We start from the raw sequence: 17,767 nt of genomic DNA, 5'->3' as shown, positions 1-17,767 counted from the left end.
GTGACAAAACGGTAATAGCGCCCAGCTGAAACGGGCATTAATAATTTTAGAGTTGTTTTTTTAATATATTACATGAGCACAAATGTTTTTGAACACCACCCATCAACAGCCCATAAAATACATCGTCCAATCAAAGGGTTCAGTTAAATGATACAAAAATGTTTACAGGCAATGAGTGCTCGTCATTCTGCGTGCGGTGTTGAGCGGATCACTCGATCATACCAAACAAATCATAATTTTGACTATAAGTATTTACATTTATCTACCTGATATAACAGGGTCGACCGCACATATGACTAAACCTGATGTCAAAGGACTTCGACAGCGTTTCAAGATGCTTGAAAAAGTTTGTGGAGTGAAAATTTGCTACCTCGTGGCTTTTTTGACTCAAGTCTGGCAGCACGGTTTTGAGAAACTATTCCGCCAGCTTCAAGTGACCCATCGTCGTGCAAGCTTTGTGCGTGCACATTTCTTTTCCATCGTTGGAAAAAGATATTTTATCTTTTTCCGCGGCACCTACCCGCGACGTCTAGGTTACGTTCGTAACACGACGGTAGCAAAGGTTGAGAAAAACTAACTCCGCAAACACGCCCAAAGGAGTTTAGAGCCTCACACATTCGCCATTGCCTCGCGGGAAAGGAAGAAGAAACCAGCAATTCGTCGTAGCCGACGGTGTCATCGGCAGCAGCAGCAGCAGGCACGAACGAAAAGCAAGCGGAAAAGTAAGCCGTAGTGGCGGGAGGAAGTGAATGCAGGAAAATTAAGAAAAAAAGACAGCTTCCAAGTGTGTGGCGAACCTCGCGTGTGTGTGTGCGTGTGTGCTACGAGTTTGCTGTGTTTTCTTCACTACTCGACGACACCGCGAAGTAAACGGCGACGACGGAGACGACGTAGCCGCAGTAGCAGCAAAACTCAGCAGCCATAGCATCGTCTGTGCAAGCGGAGCTATTTAACTACCCTGCTGCGAGTACAACGGAAGAAGGAAAACGGAAGAGCAAAAAGATCGAAAGTACGATCAACATCTTCGTCCCGCCGTCCAAAGTACGCTCCTTTCGCGTCCCGTCACCATTGAGCTGAGTTGAACAAATCGATCCAAAATGTCGGACGTGGAGTTATCAAACATAGATCATCTGATTGCGATGCTTTTAGAAGGTAAATTGAAGCCAAAGATTTCGACCATTATTCCGACCGGCGGTGCTTTTGTGTGTATGTTCAAAGATGGCCTGCGCTCGCATCATTTTACCGTACCGTAAATATCCATCTATCTATGGCCAACGCCCCCGCGCTTCGCCCGGTGTGTAAAAAGTGTTCTTTAATAGTGCAAAAGATTCTTCTTTGATGCGGTTTCTAGCGAGTTTAGGCCATGGCAAGCGATGATCTATCTGTTGCTATTTTTTTTGCCTTTTAAATGGTCGGTAACTGTGAATGTCGAATATTTCGTGCGTGCATATGAGTCAGTTCGAGTCTTGGCCTCTGGTGGAATGTGAGCGAGCGGGAACGAAACGTTCGAAAGTGCTTAAAAGATAACGAGCGAAAGAGAGCATCGCCGAGATGTGTAGAGTGTGACAGAAAAGAGCAAAAGATACACCGCACATCGGTCGAGATAATGAGTGAAAGAGAGCGATGCGACGCAAAAAAAAGAAAATAGTTAAATGCGTGCTTTGGCTGGGTGTCACTTTTTTTTTACTCTACTCTGATTTTCATCTATTTTTCCCACAGTTCGCGGTGCAAGGCCAGGAAAAAATGTACAACTGTCGGAAACGGACATTCGTCTGCTGTGTCTGAAGTCGAGGGAAATTTTTCTCTCCCAACCGATACTGCTCGAGCTGGAGGCACCGTTAAAAATTTGCGGTAAGTTTACGTTGTGTATTCGGCACTATTTTCTTATCCTACGTTCTTTCCCATAGCGCCATCTTTTTAGAGAGGTCTTAGAGAGAAAAAGATAAAAAAAGACAAGATGGAAATCGTAAACTCGGGGATGGCTGGAAGCATTTGGGGCTGCGAGAAAACTGTTATTGAAACGGCATCTTCCCAGCGGGATATGGTACGAGGTGGTAATTGTGCTATATTTTTGGGATCAAGCCGTTTGTTAATTGCTGTTTTTGGGTCCGGCACTATGTACCGGTGCGGATCATCAAATTCGCTGGTCTCGGGTGCTTCGATTTGCGCACACCTTTATTTAAAATTCCAGTCTGCCCAGTTGTTTATCGCGGGTGTTTCGTATGGATGTGTTGTTCGCTGTTTTTGTTACCAGATAGTCCAGCCGGTTGTATGTGTATAGGAGGTGTAAATTGACCCGCGAAATGTTTCGCCACGGGGTGGAATACAGAACGATGGAGGGAGAGAATTCTTTATCTCTGTAGGAACCAGCCCTCCCTAGGTGAGGGAAACCCGTGCGCATCTTACAGGCGGTCCTTTGCACGTGCTTCGCCCATACTAATCAATGCGAGCTGAAACTTAACGCAAAATGAAAAGATTAGAGAACCAACGCTCTATCAAGCGCCGCAACCGTGTCAACTAGAGTCGTTCAAGAGTGACCAATTCGAAGATAAAAAGCACCGGGTGTTAATGATCCTCTCACACGCACGGCACAACTTGTGCCACCGTGTTGACGAACGAACGACTATAATGTACTGCAACTTTTTGTTGTTGAAAAAATTCACTTGCCTCCCGAGAAAAACTGTCCGTCCGTCTAAAGCTGCCCTCGTAGCTGCAAAGTAGTGATCCCTCTTAGGGGGTTGAGGCAGTGTGAAGCGATCAGTATACATGGTAGCGTGTGTGTGTGTGTGTGCGTGGATTAGCGCACCGCGTGATTGGGCTAGTGAAAATGAAAGCACATTTGTCACGTTTGTCGCTACCATCATCAAACAAGGTCGCGAACCGGGCGGCAGCGAGCCATTGACGGCCAATCCGCCGCCGAAAACACCCGTTCCGAAACAAAACCACCCCCGGGGTGGGTCGGTGGTGGCAGGACGGAGGAAATTTGATAGCGAATTGTTGGCTTCAAACCCGTCCGCCGTGCGCGGCGTCGTCTCGGTACCGTATCAAGCGAACCGAGGTAGCATACCTTCCGAGGTTGTCGAGGTCGTCAAAAAGTAAGCATAGGCAAAGTTATCGTCCCTGTTAGGGTTCGGTATAGTTGGTTCGAATTATGATGATTTTTTTACGCCTTTGTGATAGAAAATCAATACTTTCGTCATCGACGCCGTTCTTGTAACCTTTTTTACACCTTTTTTTCCCTTGCGACTTTCCTGCGTCAGAAGGTAAGGTCCAACGCGCCAACCTCCAACCTACGGTGGGCAAGTTTCCACCAAAATTGTTGGCATGATTCCCATTTCGTTTTTCAGCTCGTGTTTTACTTAGTTCGATCCTAAGCAACATACCGAGGTTGGCTGCTGATATGTGGAAAATAATTAATTTAAAATGAATCGATCCACTCTCTGGAATAGATGATATTATTTTTTATTTAATCCCTCTGGCGAACGATCGATGGCGAAGTGATCGATATTTTCACCGTAAAACACATTGCCCACACAGAGCAAAATAATTTTTTTTACATGGCGTTCATATGCGAAAGCTTTGGAAATTCTCCTGGTCCTTGTTGGAAAGTAGTTTAATCTAGCAAACGTTCGCATCTAATATTGAACAGTTAATTGCGGCCAATTAGAAATGACAAACACTCTTCCGTTCTGCCGTTAGTAAGTTTTATATAACCCTTCGGAAATCAACGAACCTCGAGCGTTACACGTTGTGGCACGTTTCCGACCGAGAGATAAGAACGCAAAGGTACGGAACGAAGGTTGTAAATTTGTTATCATCGTGTGCCGTGTTTCGATTGTAATCATTTTTTGAGCTCAAGTTTCCGTAGTCTTTTCATATACTATGGTATATGGACCATCAGATGTGTTAGTGCTAGTTTCCGCATTGTCAGCTAAAGTCACACTTGTTTAATAAATTGTTGATTATTCTTTTCCAGGTGATATCCATGGTCAGTATTACGATTTGCTGCGTTTGTTCGAGTACGGTAGCTTCCCGCCAGAGTCGAATTACCTCTTCCTGGGTGATTATGTCGACCGGGGAAAGCAGTCGCTGGAGACGATCTGTTTGCTGCTGGCGTACAAAATCAAGTACCCGGAAAATTTCTTCTTACTGCGCGGCAACCATGAGTGTGCTAGCATCAACAGAATTTATGGGTAACGCAAGCGCCGACCGATCAAAAATCCCACGACGTAATCATCAATCATCATGCAACTAACCCGATTGTGCTTTTGTTGCAGCTTCTACGATGAGTGCAAGCGGCGCTACAATATTAAGATGTGGAAAACATTTACCGATTGCTTCAACTGTCTGCCGGTGGCGGCCATCGTCGACGAAAAGATCTTCTGCTGCCACGGCGGTCTCAGCCCGGACCTGCAGTCGATGGAGCAAATCCGGCGCATTATGCGACCGACAGATGTGCCAGACCAGGGACTGCTGTGCGATCTGCTCTGGTCCGACCCGGACAAGGATACGAACGGCTACGGCGAGAATGACCGTGGTGTGAGCTTCACGTTTGGTGTCGATGTGAGTATTCAAAAGGAACACAAACGGTACAAGATGATGGTAATAGCAAGCATGATGTACTCACCAAAACTTTCATTTTACATTGCAGATTGTCGGCAAGTTTCTCACTAAGCACGACTTTGACCTAATCTGTCGGGCACATCAGGTGGTGGAGGATGGCTATGAGTTCTTCGCCAAGCGACAGCTGGTGACCCTCTTCTCCGCCCCCAACTATTGTGGCGAGTTCGATAACGCCGGTAAGTGGAAAGCCATCCGCCGGGGAATTCACAACAGCCTCTTAATTCCGTTCTGTTTTCGCTCCGCCCGCCTACCTCTGAACTTGCAGGTGCAATGATGTCCGTCGACGACACGCTGATGTGCTCGTTCCAAATCCTGAAGCCAGCCGACAAACGTAAGTTCCAATACGGTGGCCTCAACTCCGGACGGCCGGTAACACCACCGAGGAGTTACAGTAAAAACAAAAAGAAATAATTTATCAAAAATTAGTACCACAAAAAAACTACTTTATAACTCTACTACAGTCTACAACCTCTACTACACTACTACGACTACAAAATACTATTATTGCTACCACACACCCCCTACCCCCTCAACTCGTACAGTTGCATAATGATACGTACTATTAAACTGTACGATATCCGTTCTGTTTCTCCTTTTCCCCTTTCTTTTTTTCTAATCGTGCCTATCCCGTACCACGAACGTGTCTCCCTCCAAACACGGAGGCCCCCCACTTCCTTTCCCCGCCCCCCTAAAAAAACAATCCCAGGTTCCCGTACGTTTGTATTCTTTCAACAAAAACAAAAATCTGTAAGCTAAATTCGAAATGCAAAATAACGTAAAGTAAAACAAAAACCAAGATCGACTGATTAAGCCCGCCCGCCCGCGTGCGTGTGAGTGTGTGTGTTGTGTATCTGTGTATGTGTGAGTGTTGTGCAGAGGTTCGTGTGTGTTTGCGCGCGGTGGGGGTGTGCGGAATGCAGCATCCTCCTCCCAGAGACAGAGGCACGCTAAAAAGTTGCTCGCGATCGTTAGTCGTCAGTTGGAACAACAAAAACGAAAAAAGAACAACTGAAAACAAGGAGCGCAGGGCAAACCAATCACCCGCGGAACACTAGCGTGTGCGCGCACATCTTCTTCAGCCGACAAAAAAGTTAGAGGGTGAGAGAAGTAGAGAGTCAGGGTAAAGAGAGGAAGCAGAGAAAAAGCGGATGGAAATCTTAATGAAACGCCAGAACACGGGGAAAACGATTAGAAAAAGAAATAGGAGACGCTGGGGGAGGGGGACTGGACAGCGGGTGGCGTGTGGACGGGTTTGGTCATCACATCGAATGCGCCTACCTTTCCATCACTAACCACCGGGATGTTTTCCAACTTCTTTACTTGTACCACATCTGACGGGGAAGGATGAAAGGGATGGTTTGAAAATTTGCGCTTGAAGATACCCTCATTTAAACACCAGCCAACACATCCCACACTTTTCCCCCGCACATACCCGGTGTGTGACATCACTTGGAAGAGAAGAAAGGCAAAAAAGTGTGTCAACAAATGGGAGGGAGCGCGCAAAATACGCTACAGTTTCGACAGTGTAGGTAAACAGTGATGTGTGTGACGAGCTGTGGAGAGGTAAAGGTAGTTTCCGAATGGTAATTTAATTAGAAACATATATGCAGCATCAACACAGGCGGAAAGAAGGAACACAGTAGGACAGCAAATGCAAAGTAAACAAACCAGCCAACAACAAGCAAACGAATCAACAAGAAAGCATGCTAACAGCACATGATAACACACGGTAGACTTTGTGCCCAGCTGTGGTGTGTGATCGGCAGATCGGATTTTCGGAACGGCGGGCAGCTGTAGAACAGAAGCAACAAACGTGTGCGGTGTATGTCATGATGTAGTAGAGAGATGCAATGCAATGGCACACACTACTCACTCCACGCGCAATGTCCGGCAAAGAGATAGATAGTATCCCCACGGAAGCAAGGCAGCAGTAGTAATTCACTATCCCCCGCTCCGTGAGAGGGCAAGGGAGTCTATTGCAGGTCGAAAAGAAGAAGAAAACACACAGCACTTCGCAATGAATACTGATGTAACGTAACGAACACTATGATTATGAAATATTTAAGGCAATTTTTCAACAAGCAGCATCAAATAATAAGTGCGCAGCGCAATTTATTATAGTAGTGGGTAACGTAAATAAAGCATTCAGTAAAAGAAAACAAACACACCTACACGTATAACATATTGAGATCTACAGTTTCAACCAACAACAATCCCACAGCAGCCATTTCCGATTCGAGAAATGCTGCCTAATTGTGCAACAATGGGGAAATAGTGTGGAACCCCCTCAAATGTATGTTAGCAGCTTCCGTCTCTCTGTGTATCGCGCAGCGTTCGTTCTTGGATCAGATCAGAGGAGCAATCAAAGTGTTGACACAAACAACAAACAAGGAGAAGATGTCGTCTGATGTGGAATACTGTCGAAATTATGGTTGATCGTTTCAAGGGATGGAAGAACCGTGGTCAAATCGTGGAAAAATAGTTGGTTGGCATTGTGGGCATACATGGATTCATGAAAATCTAGAAATATTACGCTGCTGTAAAGCCAAGCCCTGCGTACGAAAGCAACAGTTGATTGAGCTTGCGGTAACGATACAACACGGTACACAAGAAGTGGGCATCGTTTCCAACAACTGGAACGAAGCAAAACGATAAAACCGAAATGAAACGCTGCTACACGTAGAGCTGAGCCGGTGTAGGCCAGATAACACAATAAAAACAAAACAAACAAAGCAAAACAGAAAAGTAATACTACACAAAATGGAACAAAAACACACCTAAGTAAGAATCAAAATTCAAACAGCATAAATAAAAATTGTATCACACAAAATGAGAAAAAAACGAGAAAATGAGAGTGACTCGAACCATCCATACTTCCATACTTTCATGCGCATTTTGAATCGCATCTTGCCTCCCCCTCCCCTCCCCTCTCCGCCCGTCCTTCCCATGCCCCACATGCCAATCATGGTGAAAACTTAGACTTTAAGATAAAAAAATTCGTTGGCGGCCTCTTTTTAACGACAATTTTCCTCGAGATAGACGAATAGTTTTTAATTTTTAAGATTTTGCTTTCCATTCGTACTTTCTTTAAGTTGCTACAGAACCGGATGTGTTTTATTGAACCATGTTTACGTTTGTTCCGCTAGCTTCGGTAGGACGTTAGACAAACATTGAGAGATTAGTGGATGTTTTAGGCACGATTTTTTTTGAGCGCGCAGAATGTACGTTGTTCACTATACTCGCTGGAATAATAGTTTGGCAAAAAAGAAGAAAACAAAACACACTGGTTGTTCGAAAATTTAGTGGATTTTGTTTTTTGGGTTTTCATGTTTTTCGACTCTTTTCGGTTGTGAAAATTATATATGAAAGGCAAGGACTTGGATGCTTTTATCTTTTTTGATGTTTTGTTTTATGTATCGTTTCGGCACTCTTTCCCACTCTCCGAACCGGACTCTCTTCCCGCTTTGTGTTGCCCTTTCCCCCACGTTGTTGCCAGCTGTTGCATTATTTGGCGGTTGTTGATCTTTCTTCCTCGACTGACCTCGATCTGTGTTGTGCTTCCCGTTTACCCCCGTATTGCTTGACGTTGTTGATGATGATCCTCGGTATGCTGCCCCAAACAGTTCACAAATCACTAATTTCGCACACTTTTGTTTGTTGCCTATACGCTTCGAATGTAGGTGGCTTTCAGAAGCTCATCAAAAGCAGCAAATTTTAGTGCGAATAAAAACGCTCTTCGCTCCAGTGCATTGGGTTTGTGTGTGGGAGAAGGAGAGAAGAGGAAATGATCACTCCATCGGAAAAGGACATTATGGCGAAGAGGACGGGCAGCAGTAAAACACACAGTAGCATACTTTCACTTTGCGGACAAAGAGACGCATTACTTAACACGGACACGAGAAGAAGCACAAATGTCACAGGACATTATGAATTATAAATTCATCTCTACATAAAAAAATGAGAAGATAAATAACAGCGACGCAGTGGGCGCGATTCTTCCGAACGAGATCAGCTACCATACCGCCCAAGCAGCAGCACACACAACATACACCCTGTCTTAAGGCCTAGCGGCGCTGAGCCGTTGTTTGATTATCCAAATTTCCTCCCGTAAGTACCGCCTTTTATCGGACATAGTTTACCAATGTGTGCTGCTTTCCGTATGCCACTAGTTTCCTTTTGCTCCTATCCACCGTGTTAAGTGTCGTTACTTCTTTATCCTACTTCCCTATGGTGTGTCGTGGTGGTTGTTTCCGGTTGGTGCTGTCCGCAAAACAATAACATCAGCTCTCTCTCTCTCTCTGCTACTACATCCGTTTCGGGCTAGTGGTTGTCCAAGTGTTTTCCAGTGCGTGTGCGAGTAACGTTCGTTTGGGTAGTGTCTAGCCGGACACCTGGAATTGACTCCGGTGTGTGCAAAAAAGGGGGCAGTAGAGACGATTCCTTCCTTTTTGCCGGTACCGGCATTAACCAATTTGTTATCAACTAGTGTTTCTCAAGCTCCGCTCGTAACTACCTGAAAGAACCTCATTATTTACCGTGCTACCGGTGGTGTTGAACAAAAGTGTCCTGGTAATTTCCAACATGATTCCAAAAATCTGTTGAACGATCCAGTATCATAGAAAAGACATTCTTCAGTTCCGACGAGCAATGAGATCCCGTTGGTGATGTTTATTTATGCACCATGAATGATTTAAAACTTCTTCAATTGCTGCTGCTTCTTCATACTAACCATGTTATCTGTGCTTTGTTTACTTTGCTTGGTTGGTTTACTATTTTGTTTACTATTTTCGTCTTGGTGGAGTTCCTTATTAATTGTTTCTTCTCTTCTGCTGCCGCTAAAAAGTCTTTTCTAGCGTGTTTTTTTTGTATCCATCCCTTTTTGTGCCTTCCACATTATCTGGTTGTGTGTTTTCGTTTTGTTCCTTTCGTTGTTCAATAAAACGGGTGACCTTTTTTATCATAGTTTTTTTTGTGCTGCAATTTTTATAAACAATGTGTGAAAAAACAGCAACATGTGTTTCCCTTCTTGCAGCAATGAAGTGTAGTGGTGGATGAATCACGTGGCGAAGGTTGATTGAGCCACTCATCCGGCTTAACATCGAATCCCTGCGATAAGGAAAGACGTAAAAGCAGGGGATAATTTAGCTACAAACTATAAAAAGTGTACGACCATCGAGAGAAGATGTTTATTAAATCACTCTCCTTCAGCATTGTGGTTTTTTTATGTAGGTTCTTTCTGCTCATCAAGTTTATTATCTGCTGCGACTAATTAGAAATTGATAAAAAGTATTACACAAGACCAAAAACTAGACGTTTTATTTTAAAAACAAAATTATTCGATATATTTGAAAGAATGCAGTTTCCGAAAAGTGGACACGAAATAGCGATGGTCATGGTAGAAAAGGTAAATTTTGATATTTTGCGTTCAATAGATAACACAGTTAATTAGTAATGAACGCCTACTGAGTCACAATACCACACAAAATCACGATAAAGACCACGTTTATATTAAAGAAGTAACGGTTTCAGGAAAAATGTCGTCTGATGACGTTGTGCGTACGAAAATAAACCTTATCTACACAGTTCCGGTCGGTGTCGTTCAGATAAACATTGAAATGACGATTGCAACTGTGTATCGTGAAGGATTTTCTGTTCGGCGTAGATTACAATTTCATTGAGCTTTATCTCAAATCCGATTGATAAGAATTGGTACTCTAACAAATATCTTGAAACGAGCGGAAGAAGGAAAATGCAATCGATAAATAGAACATCTCTGCAAAGTACCAAACAAATAATTTGGTTTCTCTGCGCATCTTACTGCATCTGACCTTCTTGAGATACAGCATCGTTTGTTTTTGTCCCACGATCGACCCACCGGCCTGTTGTACGAACACTTTTTCGACGATTCTCGGATATTACGTGCGCATCTACCAAAACACCCACCGCCCCCACCGGCAAACGAATGGCATCGTGCTCCCCGGTCACATTATTGTCATTCCGCCGGTAACGTCTTCTTCACCGTTGGCGTGCAAAGTTTGCGTTTTGGCCTACGCACCGCGGCGTAAAGGTATGGCAAAAATGCGTCGCGGTCCATACCTTCCTTTCACGATTGGGAGGATGGTTTGCGCGTGCAGCTCCAATTACGGCGGATTGGAGCCGACGCACGCTAAATGGGCGAGCAATCGGTGTAGGTGGTTTTGGCCGAGGAAAAGATTGAAAAAACTCACCATACACCGACAGCGGTTCGTGTTAATTTAATCATATTTTTTGTGTACTGCAATGGATTTCGTATTTGTAGTACGTTGACTACGTCAATGGCTACGTACCTTGGTTTATATTTTACGTTGGAGGCTCAACAGCGTACAGTGTCGGATTGAATAATAAAATCACTTGTCGATACTTTGTACACTTAGAAAAATATATATTAAAATAGCCAGGATTGAATTAACCAATAGCTAACCAAGCACCACAAAATAATGTATTGATGTTAATGATCAACACTAGAAAAGATAGGAAAAATAACTAAATCAGTCAAGAGTTTTGTTAGGAAGTTTTAAATTGCAGTAGATTAATCACGATTATCCGCGAGAAAAACTAGCAAGGCTACCATCGCGGAAAAGCGATATCCCTGGATTTCCGGTGTAAAACACCAACATATCAATTCTAATTAACACTTACAATAAAGTTTATGAACAACACACCGTGACATGTTAACACCTTTCATTTTTCTTAAACATTTTCAAATCACTTTTCCTCATGCTTGGGCAGAATATCTCGAAAAGACGATATATTTGTAGTAAAAAAAAGTAAAACGATCTCAGATAATCGGCTGTCAACCGTATATGCTATTTTAAGCTGTTTGATGCAGCCTGCAGTGTGTCGTTCTCCATTGGACCGGAACCATCCCAAACATACAATTATTTTGCAGAGTTTCTCCATCCTTCCTTGTGATAGAGAGGAATTCATTGTTGATTTTTATGTTATTATTTTTATCCTTATAACTATGAAACACAACGAATTTGAACATTTTGCTTTGCAAATCGAAGTATTGAAAAATGGTCGAAGATATGCAGTTAGTGTAGAGTTATCTTTTGAAAAATCTACTTGTTAGAGCGCTAGATTTGAAATGTATTTCAAATTATAAATTAATTTAATCCACTTGCTCGTTCAGATAATTGTTTGAGCTTCTTCAGCTGCAGTGAGATAATGTATTGTACCACTGTGCATATTAGCTACTTGTCTCCCAGACGACATCGCAACCGCACAATGGATGGCGCAAGGTCTTGAACTGTCTGCACCTCGACCAAGTGCAAGTGCAAATGGACAATTTCGGTGCAGTTCTTTCTTGTTTTTCCGCTATCTTACGGTTTAACCTTCGATGACGTAGCCGAAGTACGGTTACGGTTGGAACCACCCGCGTCAGTAGCCGCCGTCGGTGGAACGTGATCTGTTTGATCAAAAACCTGCTATTGCCGTGCGCCAGCGTACAAAGATGTACCATTCGGGAGGGCATCTGGTATCGCACCGGGGAACCTCTTCCGGGTTTTCTTTCTGGTGGTGTGCAGAGATCGGTAGTACACCTTCCCCGCACGGACAAAGCGAACCGCCGGGAACGGTGGCGTCCTATAAAATCGATCGATAAACGTCAGAGTCCACCACAGTGCGGTCCACACCTCGGGCGAGAGCAAATCGTTGCTGGAGACGACGATCGAAAATGAATCCAAACGGACGCACTTTGTGCGCAGGCATTCTGCAGTGCGCCGTGGGCATTTGGTTACTTTCGATGGGAACGGCCATCGATGGAAAAGATTTGCGTAAGTAAACGTAACGAGAAAATACTTCGCACTGACGAAAACCCTCATGTTCACCTTCTTGTCTCTTGTAGCCAGCAGTTTCGAAAAGTGCCACCGTAGCAGCCCTCAGTTCGATCAGTGTTTGCGGAGCGCGGTCAACGGTGCGATCCGGCTGCTGAAGGATGGTCTGCCAGAGTTTGGCATCCTCCCGCTGGATCCGTTGGCCGTGGACGCCCTCTCGATCGAGCAGGGTGAATCGTCGTCTCCGATCAAGCTGAAGCAACACTTTACTGGGGTTCAGTTGAGCCGGCTAACCGAATCGAACATCCTGAAATATCGGTGAACTAATTTTAACAATATCTCGGTTGCAAGCTACTAATCCTCGTGCTGTTGTTCGATATATTTTAAGGACGGACTTAAAGAAGTTGATCATCAAAGCGGAAGCAATCACGCCGCAGGTGCAGTTCGTGGGCAACTACACGATGGACGGGCGGATACTGGTGCTCCCGATCACCGGCCAGGGGTTGGCCAACATCACACTGCACCGGCTAAAGACGCACCACGAGCTCATCGGTGAGCTGGTGGAACGAAACGGCGAACAGTACATGCACATCCGGAAGTACCTGGTGCAGTTCGAACCGAAGCAGGTGACGTTCGAGTTCGGGAATCTTTTCAACGGTGACCCGACGTTAGGTAAGTCGACCGTCCTCGACCGGGCACTGTTGGAGTACAAGTACATTTCCTTATCTTCAGGCAAAACCATGAACCAAGTTCTGAACGACAACTGGGAGGTAGTGTTCCGGGAACTACGCACCGCGTACGAAGACATTTTCGGGTACATCTTCAAAAAGATCTCCAATCAAATCTTCCTCAAGGTACCAATGAATAAAATCTTTCCAGAGTAGCACTAGTTGTTGTTGAAGTAGAACGAAGATCCTTACTTTTAATGTTCGCACCAGTTTGATGACAGTTTTTATATTAGAAGAAAAACATATTTCGCTTGAATTTCTCATGTCCATGGAGCCATTTATTGTGGGTGATCATTAGTATTACTTCCCAACCAGCCTGGGATGGGTTCCATTTGAAAATTGAGCATGCCAGAGAAAACTCCATACAAAAAAAACCAGCTCTCTCGGACTTAGCCGATTTTTGCGATGCCACTCTCGATGATTGCCGTCCACAGATGCCGCGAAAATGGCGAAGACCCGTCGCTCGCGGACTTAGCCAAATTTTTCGATCCCGTTCTCGTATTTTTCGATGGAGAGATCTTATTTGGGTGATCGAACGCGCGCACTCTGCATCGCGCTCTCTCCCGTACACGAGGAGCGCACCGAGCTCAAAATTTTCCATTGCGGAACATCGCGTTGTGCGTTTGTCTCAGTCACTGCGTGCATCTGTCGCTGCGTGCTCCGTCGCTTCAAGCATGAGCTTGCATTTCTCCATTAGAACGATGGAGACGTGAATATTTTTTACTCCTTCGCTGCGTTCATCACATGCGTAGAGCGATTTAGCCAGATCGACGTAAACAAAGCAACACGGTAAGTTCGCTAAAGTTTTTCGGCGATAATTACATATAGTTTTTACATTTCATCTATTGCAGGGTAGTATATCTGGTATTCAATCAACTATCAACTATTCAACCTACGATTCTAGCTAGTTGGAGACATCTTTTTACGAAGAATGATAAGTTCCGGAGCAACGCACCTGACCGATTGCAGCTGAGCAAAAAACTTCCTCAACTAGCAGGTAAGCTCTGCAGTGAAGTGTGTATATTTCATACGAAATAGTTTATTGTATAGTGTGTATGCTGTTCTTGATGGATCATAGATGTTAACTTACTTTTCGGTGTTATTGGATTCACAAGAAATCGAGAAATAAAAAGGTGAAAACGCAACAACAAATTTCGTCCAGTGTATTCATTCGCGCAAGGGCTGTGATGTCACAGCCGCGCGTAGAAGCGAAAGAAAAAATCTCTCGGAAGTAACTCTCGGGTCTGGGGCTCTCGCGCGCTCACCTCTCAAAAATTGCACGGATGCAGCTGCTATTGTCACAACTATCCGTTGAACGGAGAACCCTCGGTTTTTGAACGGATATCAACTCATCGCGAGGTTAAAGCACGCAAAAGGTTATTTGGGTTGCCTCACGTCCCGTATAGATATATTTTATTTATCAAAACACTCATAACCGCCACGCAGCCATCATGCGGGGGGAATATGTGGCGAAATTGTTTCGGAACACAAGTAACATTTATATATTCGCTGTAGTAGTTCCATTATTGTCAAATGCATTCCGCCATTGCTTTTCCATGAGGCAGGCGAGGGGTGATAGTTAGTATCAAAACTATTATTAACACACATACAGATACACAATAAGGACATACGAAGGGACACACAACAAGCACTGGGTAAGAATAATTTAAAAAAAAACCTTAAGCATATCATTATTTGTCCATTTTCTAGTTTTCTGTGCTTAAAAAATAATATCCTTGCAAAGGATCAATCTTTCTCCATATTCATATGGCTTTCCCGGGCTTACAAACGCAATAGTCTATCATTATTTGGATGGTTTCATGTCTTGAGTTTGTTCCTTGTGCATTCGTTTCCTTACAAAATAAGCCAATTTCTGGCCGCCAGTTTTTGCGATTATGTACTTAGTTATAGTACTTGGTATGTCGGGAGAACAACAACTATTGCTTCTATTGTACGGACTTTCATTGGACACCGATGCAACAATAACATGAGTATAGCTTAAAACAGCTTAGTAACAACAACGATTCGGGTTTCTTTTTGGTTTTTCCTTTCTTGTTCCTTTGGTTCCTGGCGGCTTTTCACACTGAGCAAAAGTGGTATTTTGATTGATTAGTTACGCCGTTCCGGACCCTTTTTTAACAGAGCGCCTTGTACATGATTTTCAACCTATCGTGCGGTGCACCCACGTGGAAAACCGGACGTCCGTCCTGGTCGCAGTAGTCGTCGTACAGTACCTCGTGTCTGGTCGCGAAACCGAGCGAACTGGCGACACGCTGGGAAAACATTCCGGTCGCATCCGTTTTCATGATCTGCAACGAGGGATAGAGTTAGAAGAGAAAAGTTCGTCGCAAATCAAATTTATAACAATCTATTCCTACCCGGAACCCTTGCGTACGCGCCACCTCTTCGCTTTTCCGCATCAACTCTTTGGCCAGCCCTTGGCCTCGAAATCTGTTTAAAAAAGGACAGTTAATGGGGTTAGTCAAATGAACCCAAAGAGGCACACACCGAGCACGTACTTGGAGTCGACAGATAGGATGCGAATTTCAAATATTTTCTCCACCGAAAACTGCTCGAATAGGTCAATTTTCAGATTCTCCTCGTAAAGGAGAGTGAAAATTTTACGAAACTTGTCATCATCCATTGTCGCCAGCTTATCGAGGGCCCGGCTCGTATCGTCGTTGCCGTGGAGAATGCCATTAACGACCACTCCAGCTATCTGTTGGAAATGGGAATAGGGTGCAAATGGTCTCGGTTGGAATGCGCTACCAAATGTCATCGTTATAAATGCGTCCCTCTGCTTCTTACCTCTCCGCTGGCGGTTACCGCCATTACACTGATCCCGTCCCGGAGGCTGGAAAGGCTATGCTTTTCAAGAAGCGTGTGACCATCGCCAGGACGGCATAGGCTTACCGCCTTGTTCAGCGGTTCATCGGCGAAGAACGTCCGCCGAAGGTGTTGGATCACTTCCGGAAACCAGGGCTCGGTGATGATTTCCATCCGTAAACCGTTCGAATTGGCCAGCATCTCGATGATATTGGCTATTTAATGAGAAAAGCAATAAGCTGGAGGGAAAATAGATTAACTCAACGGAAGTGCTTTGTTCATGTGGCAGTTTAGTTGTTAGTTTTAATCTTTCACTACCTAGGTCCACTTAAAGAAAAATCTTTTACTTTCATTCCTCAATCAAATTTTGATAAAACAATTCTCATTCTAGGTTCACTCGATGCAATCAATGGAAATTTGAAGCACTTGGAAGGTCACCACTTACCGCTCGAATGAATCGATAAAGATTGGAAGCTGCAGTGGAAACGAGGCGAAAGATTATTACTGCAAAAAACAGGACACACAACAAGCCTGCACTTCTTCACGGTCGCACTCGCGATAGAATGACTTTATATAGTCTCCAGCAACCAGGACCCGTTCTGACGAACAATGTCTGATTGAGTTTGTGTCGAGGAACACAAGGACGAACCCCGTGGGACAATAGCGACGCTTCCCCCTTGCCGTTTCGAGGGCGCAAGGGGGTTGAATAAATGCCAAAGAAACGCAGGAGACAGGATCGACGGTTCGATGGGACGCTAACAATCCCTTTTTACGCACTTTCTACGCATGTCCTGTTTGTGTCGTCGGTCACGGATGGAAAGAGTGAGAGAGAATGTGACTCGTAATAATACACGGCGTATCCTTGCCGACTTGTCGGGCCCCCTTTTGGAACGTAGAAAGGAATGGAGGGGTGCCGAACTGAGACGTGAGGGGTTTAAATGTTCGGGAAAGGTTCTTGATCCGAACGCTACCGAATCGTTTCGTGGGGGCTCGTCCTGCAACAGGTGGTTGTTTGTTGGAAGCTGTCAGGATGAGGCAAAGAACACATGTTTCTTCTACGCCTGTCTTGTTATCATGTATCATTGTTCAATCAGTAACAGTATCATGTATTCAACTTCAAGCTCATTTGAATGAAAATGTTGTGTAGTTAGGAAAAGTTTTAGTTATTATAATGTACGACAATTTCATATTGTTTTTCATTATTCTTAGTTTAACGGCCAATGTTTGCATGAGTACGAAACGGCTGTGCTTGAAATTATTTTTAAAAATAATAGAAATTGCATACCTTTCAGGCGCTAATCGTGACGCTAGCGACATCTGGCGGGAACAAACTTTATCCTTCTAATTTCAATTGACAAACCGTTGGTCAAATCATATGTGAATTTAATTTTCAATCAATGTTGTGAGTTTAAAAACTATTCAAATCGACTTTTCTGAAATGTTTTTGTTAATAAGGTACATTATTTTAAGACAAATGCTTACCTTTTCTCACATCGTTTGGTTATTATCCTTGCATTGGATCTCCTTCAGTGTCATTTGTGATTACCATGCCAACGGATAGTCATACCAAAACAACAGTGTTCAGTTTTTCCGCTGGTGTATTGTTTTCCTCATCGTCCTAACAATAATTTTTCATTATAAATATTTCTTTACATTGATTTTTCTGTATGTGATACTGTGAAGTGAACGAAACGAAAGTCGAAATTCAACTAATGATGAGAGTACAGTTCAACTGCAGGCGGCCCACGAAGTGAGGAGTATTCTATGCGCAGTTTG

At 44.0% G+C, this 17,767-nt stretch overlaps 1 protein-coding gene across 3 annotated transcripts; it reads left to right on the top strand.

Moving 5' to 3' along the window:
* Nucleotides 1-639: 639 nt before the first annotated feature.
* LOC131286623 (serine/threonine-protein phosphatase alpha-2 isoform) lies at nt 640-16,581 on the top strand. 3 transcript variants are annotated; one of them, XR_009189255.1, is made up of 8 exons: nt 640-1,152; nt 1,720-1,851; nt 3,977-4,193; nt 4,278-4,563; nt 4,652-4,799; nt 4,889-4,954; nt 8,304-8,730; nt 9,656-9,794. XR_009189255.1 is itself a non-coding variant. In XM_058315603.1 (7 exons), exons 1-7 carry the CDS (start codon nt 1,098-1,100, stop codon nt 16,445-16,447), a joined length of 969 nt encoding a protein of 322 aa, XP_058171586.1. In that variant the 5' UTR covers nt 640-1,097; the 3' UTR covers nt 16,448-16,581. The 3 variants fall into 3 exon arrangements, 2 of the variants coding, with proteins under 2 accessions (XP_058171586.1, XP_058171585.1); XM_058315603.1 differs by lacking the exons at nt 8,304-8,730; nt 9,656-9,794 and adding an exon at nt 16,383-16,581; XM_058315602.1 differs by lacking the exons at nt 8,304-8,730; nt 9,656-9,794 and having other exon boundaries at nt 4,889-5,828.
* Nucleotides 16,582-17,767: the final 1,186 nt, after the last annotated feature.

The sequence above is a fragment of the Anopheles ziemanni genome, chromosome 3 (assembly GCF_943734765.1).
Source record: "Anopheles ziemanni chromosome 3, idAnoZiCoDA_A2_x.2, whole genome shotgun sequence".
Taxonomy (NCBI): domain Eukaryota; kingdom Metazoa; phylum Arthropoda; class Insecta; order Diptera; family Culicidae; genus Anopheles; species Anopheles ziemanni.
Note: the sequence above shows the minus strand (reverse complement) of the source record. Positions and strands in the feature narration are given on the sequence as shown.

What these genes read in the sequence shown, in the direction of transcription:
- LOC131286623 (XM_058315602.1), top strand. Translation starts at nt 1,098, where the DNA reads ATGTCGGACGTGGAGTTATCAAACATAGATCATCTGATTGCGATGCTT. An exon ending in GCTTCACGTTTGGTGTCGAT is followed by an intron (nt 4,564 to 4,651) that starts GTGAGTATTCAA and finishes TTTACATTGCAG; the next exon opens with ATTGTCGGCAAGTTTCTCAC. An exon ending in TGGCGAGTTCGATAACGCCG is followed by an intron (nt 4,800 to 4,888) that starts GTAAGTGGAAAG and finishes CTGAACTTGCAG; the next exon opens with GTGCAATGATGTCCGTCGAC.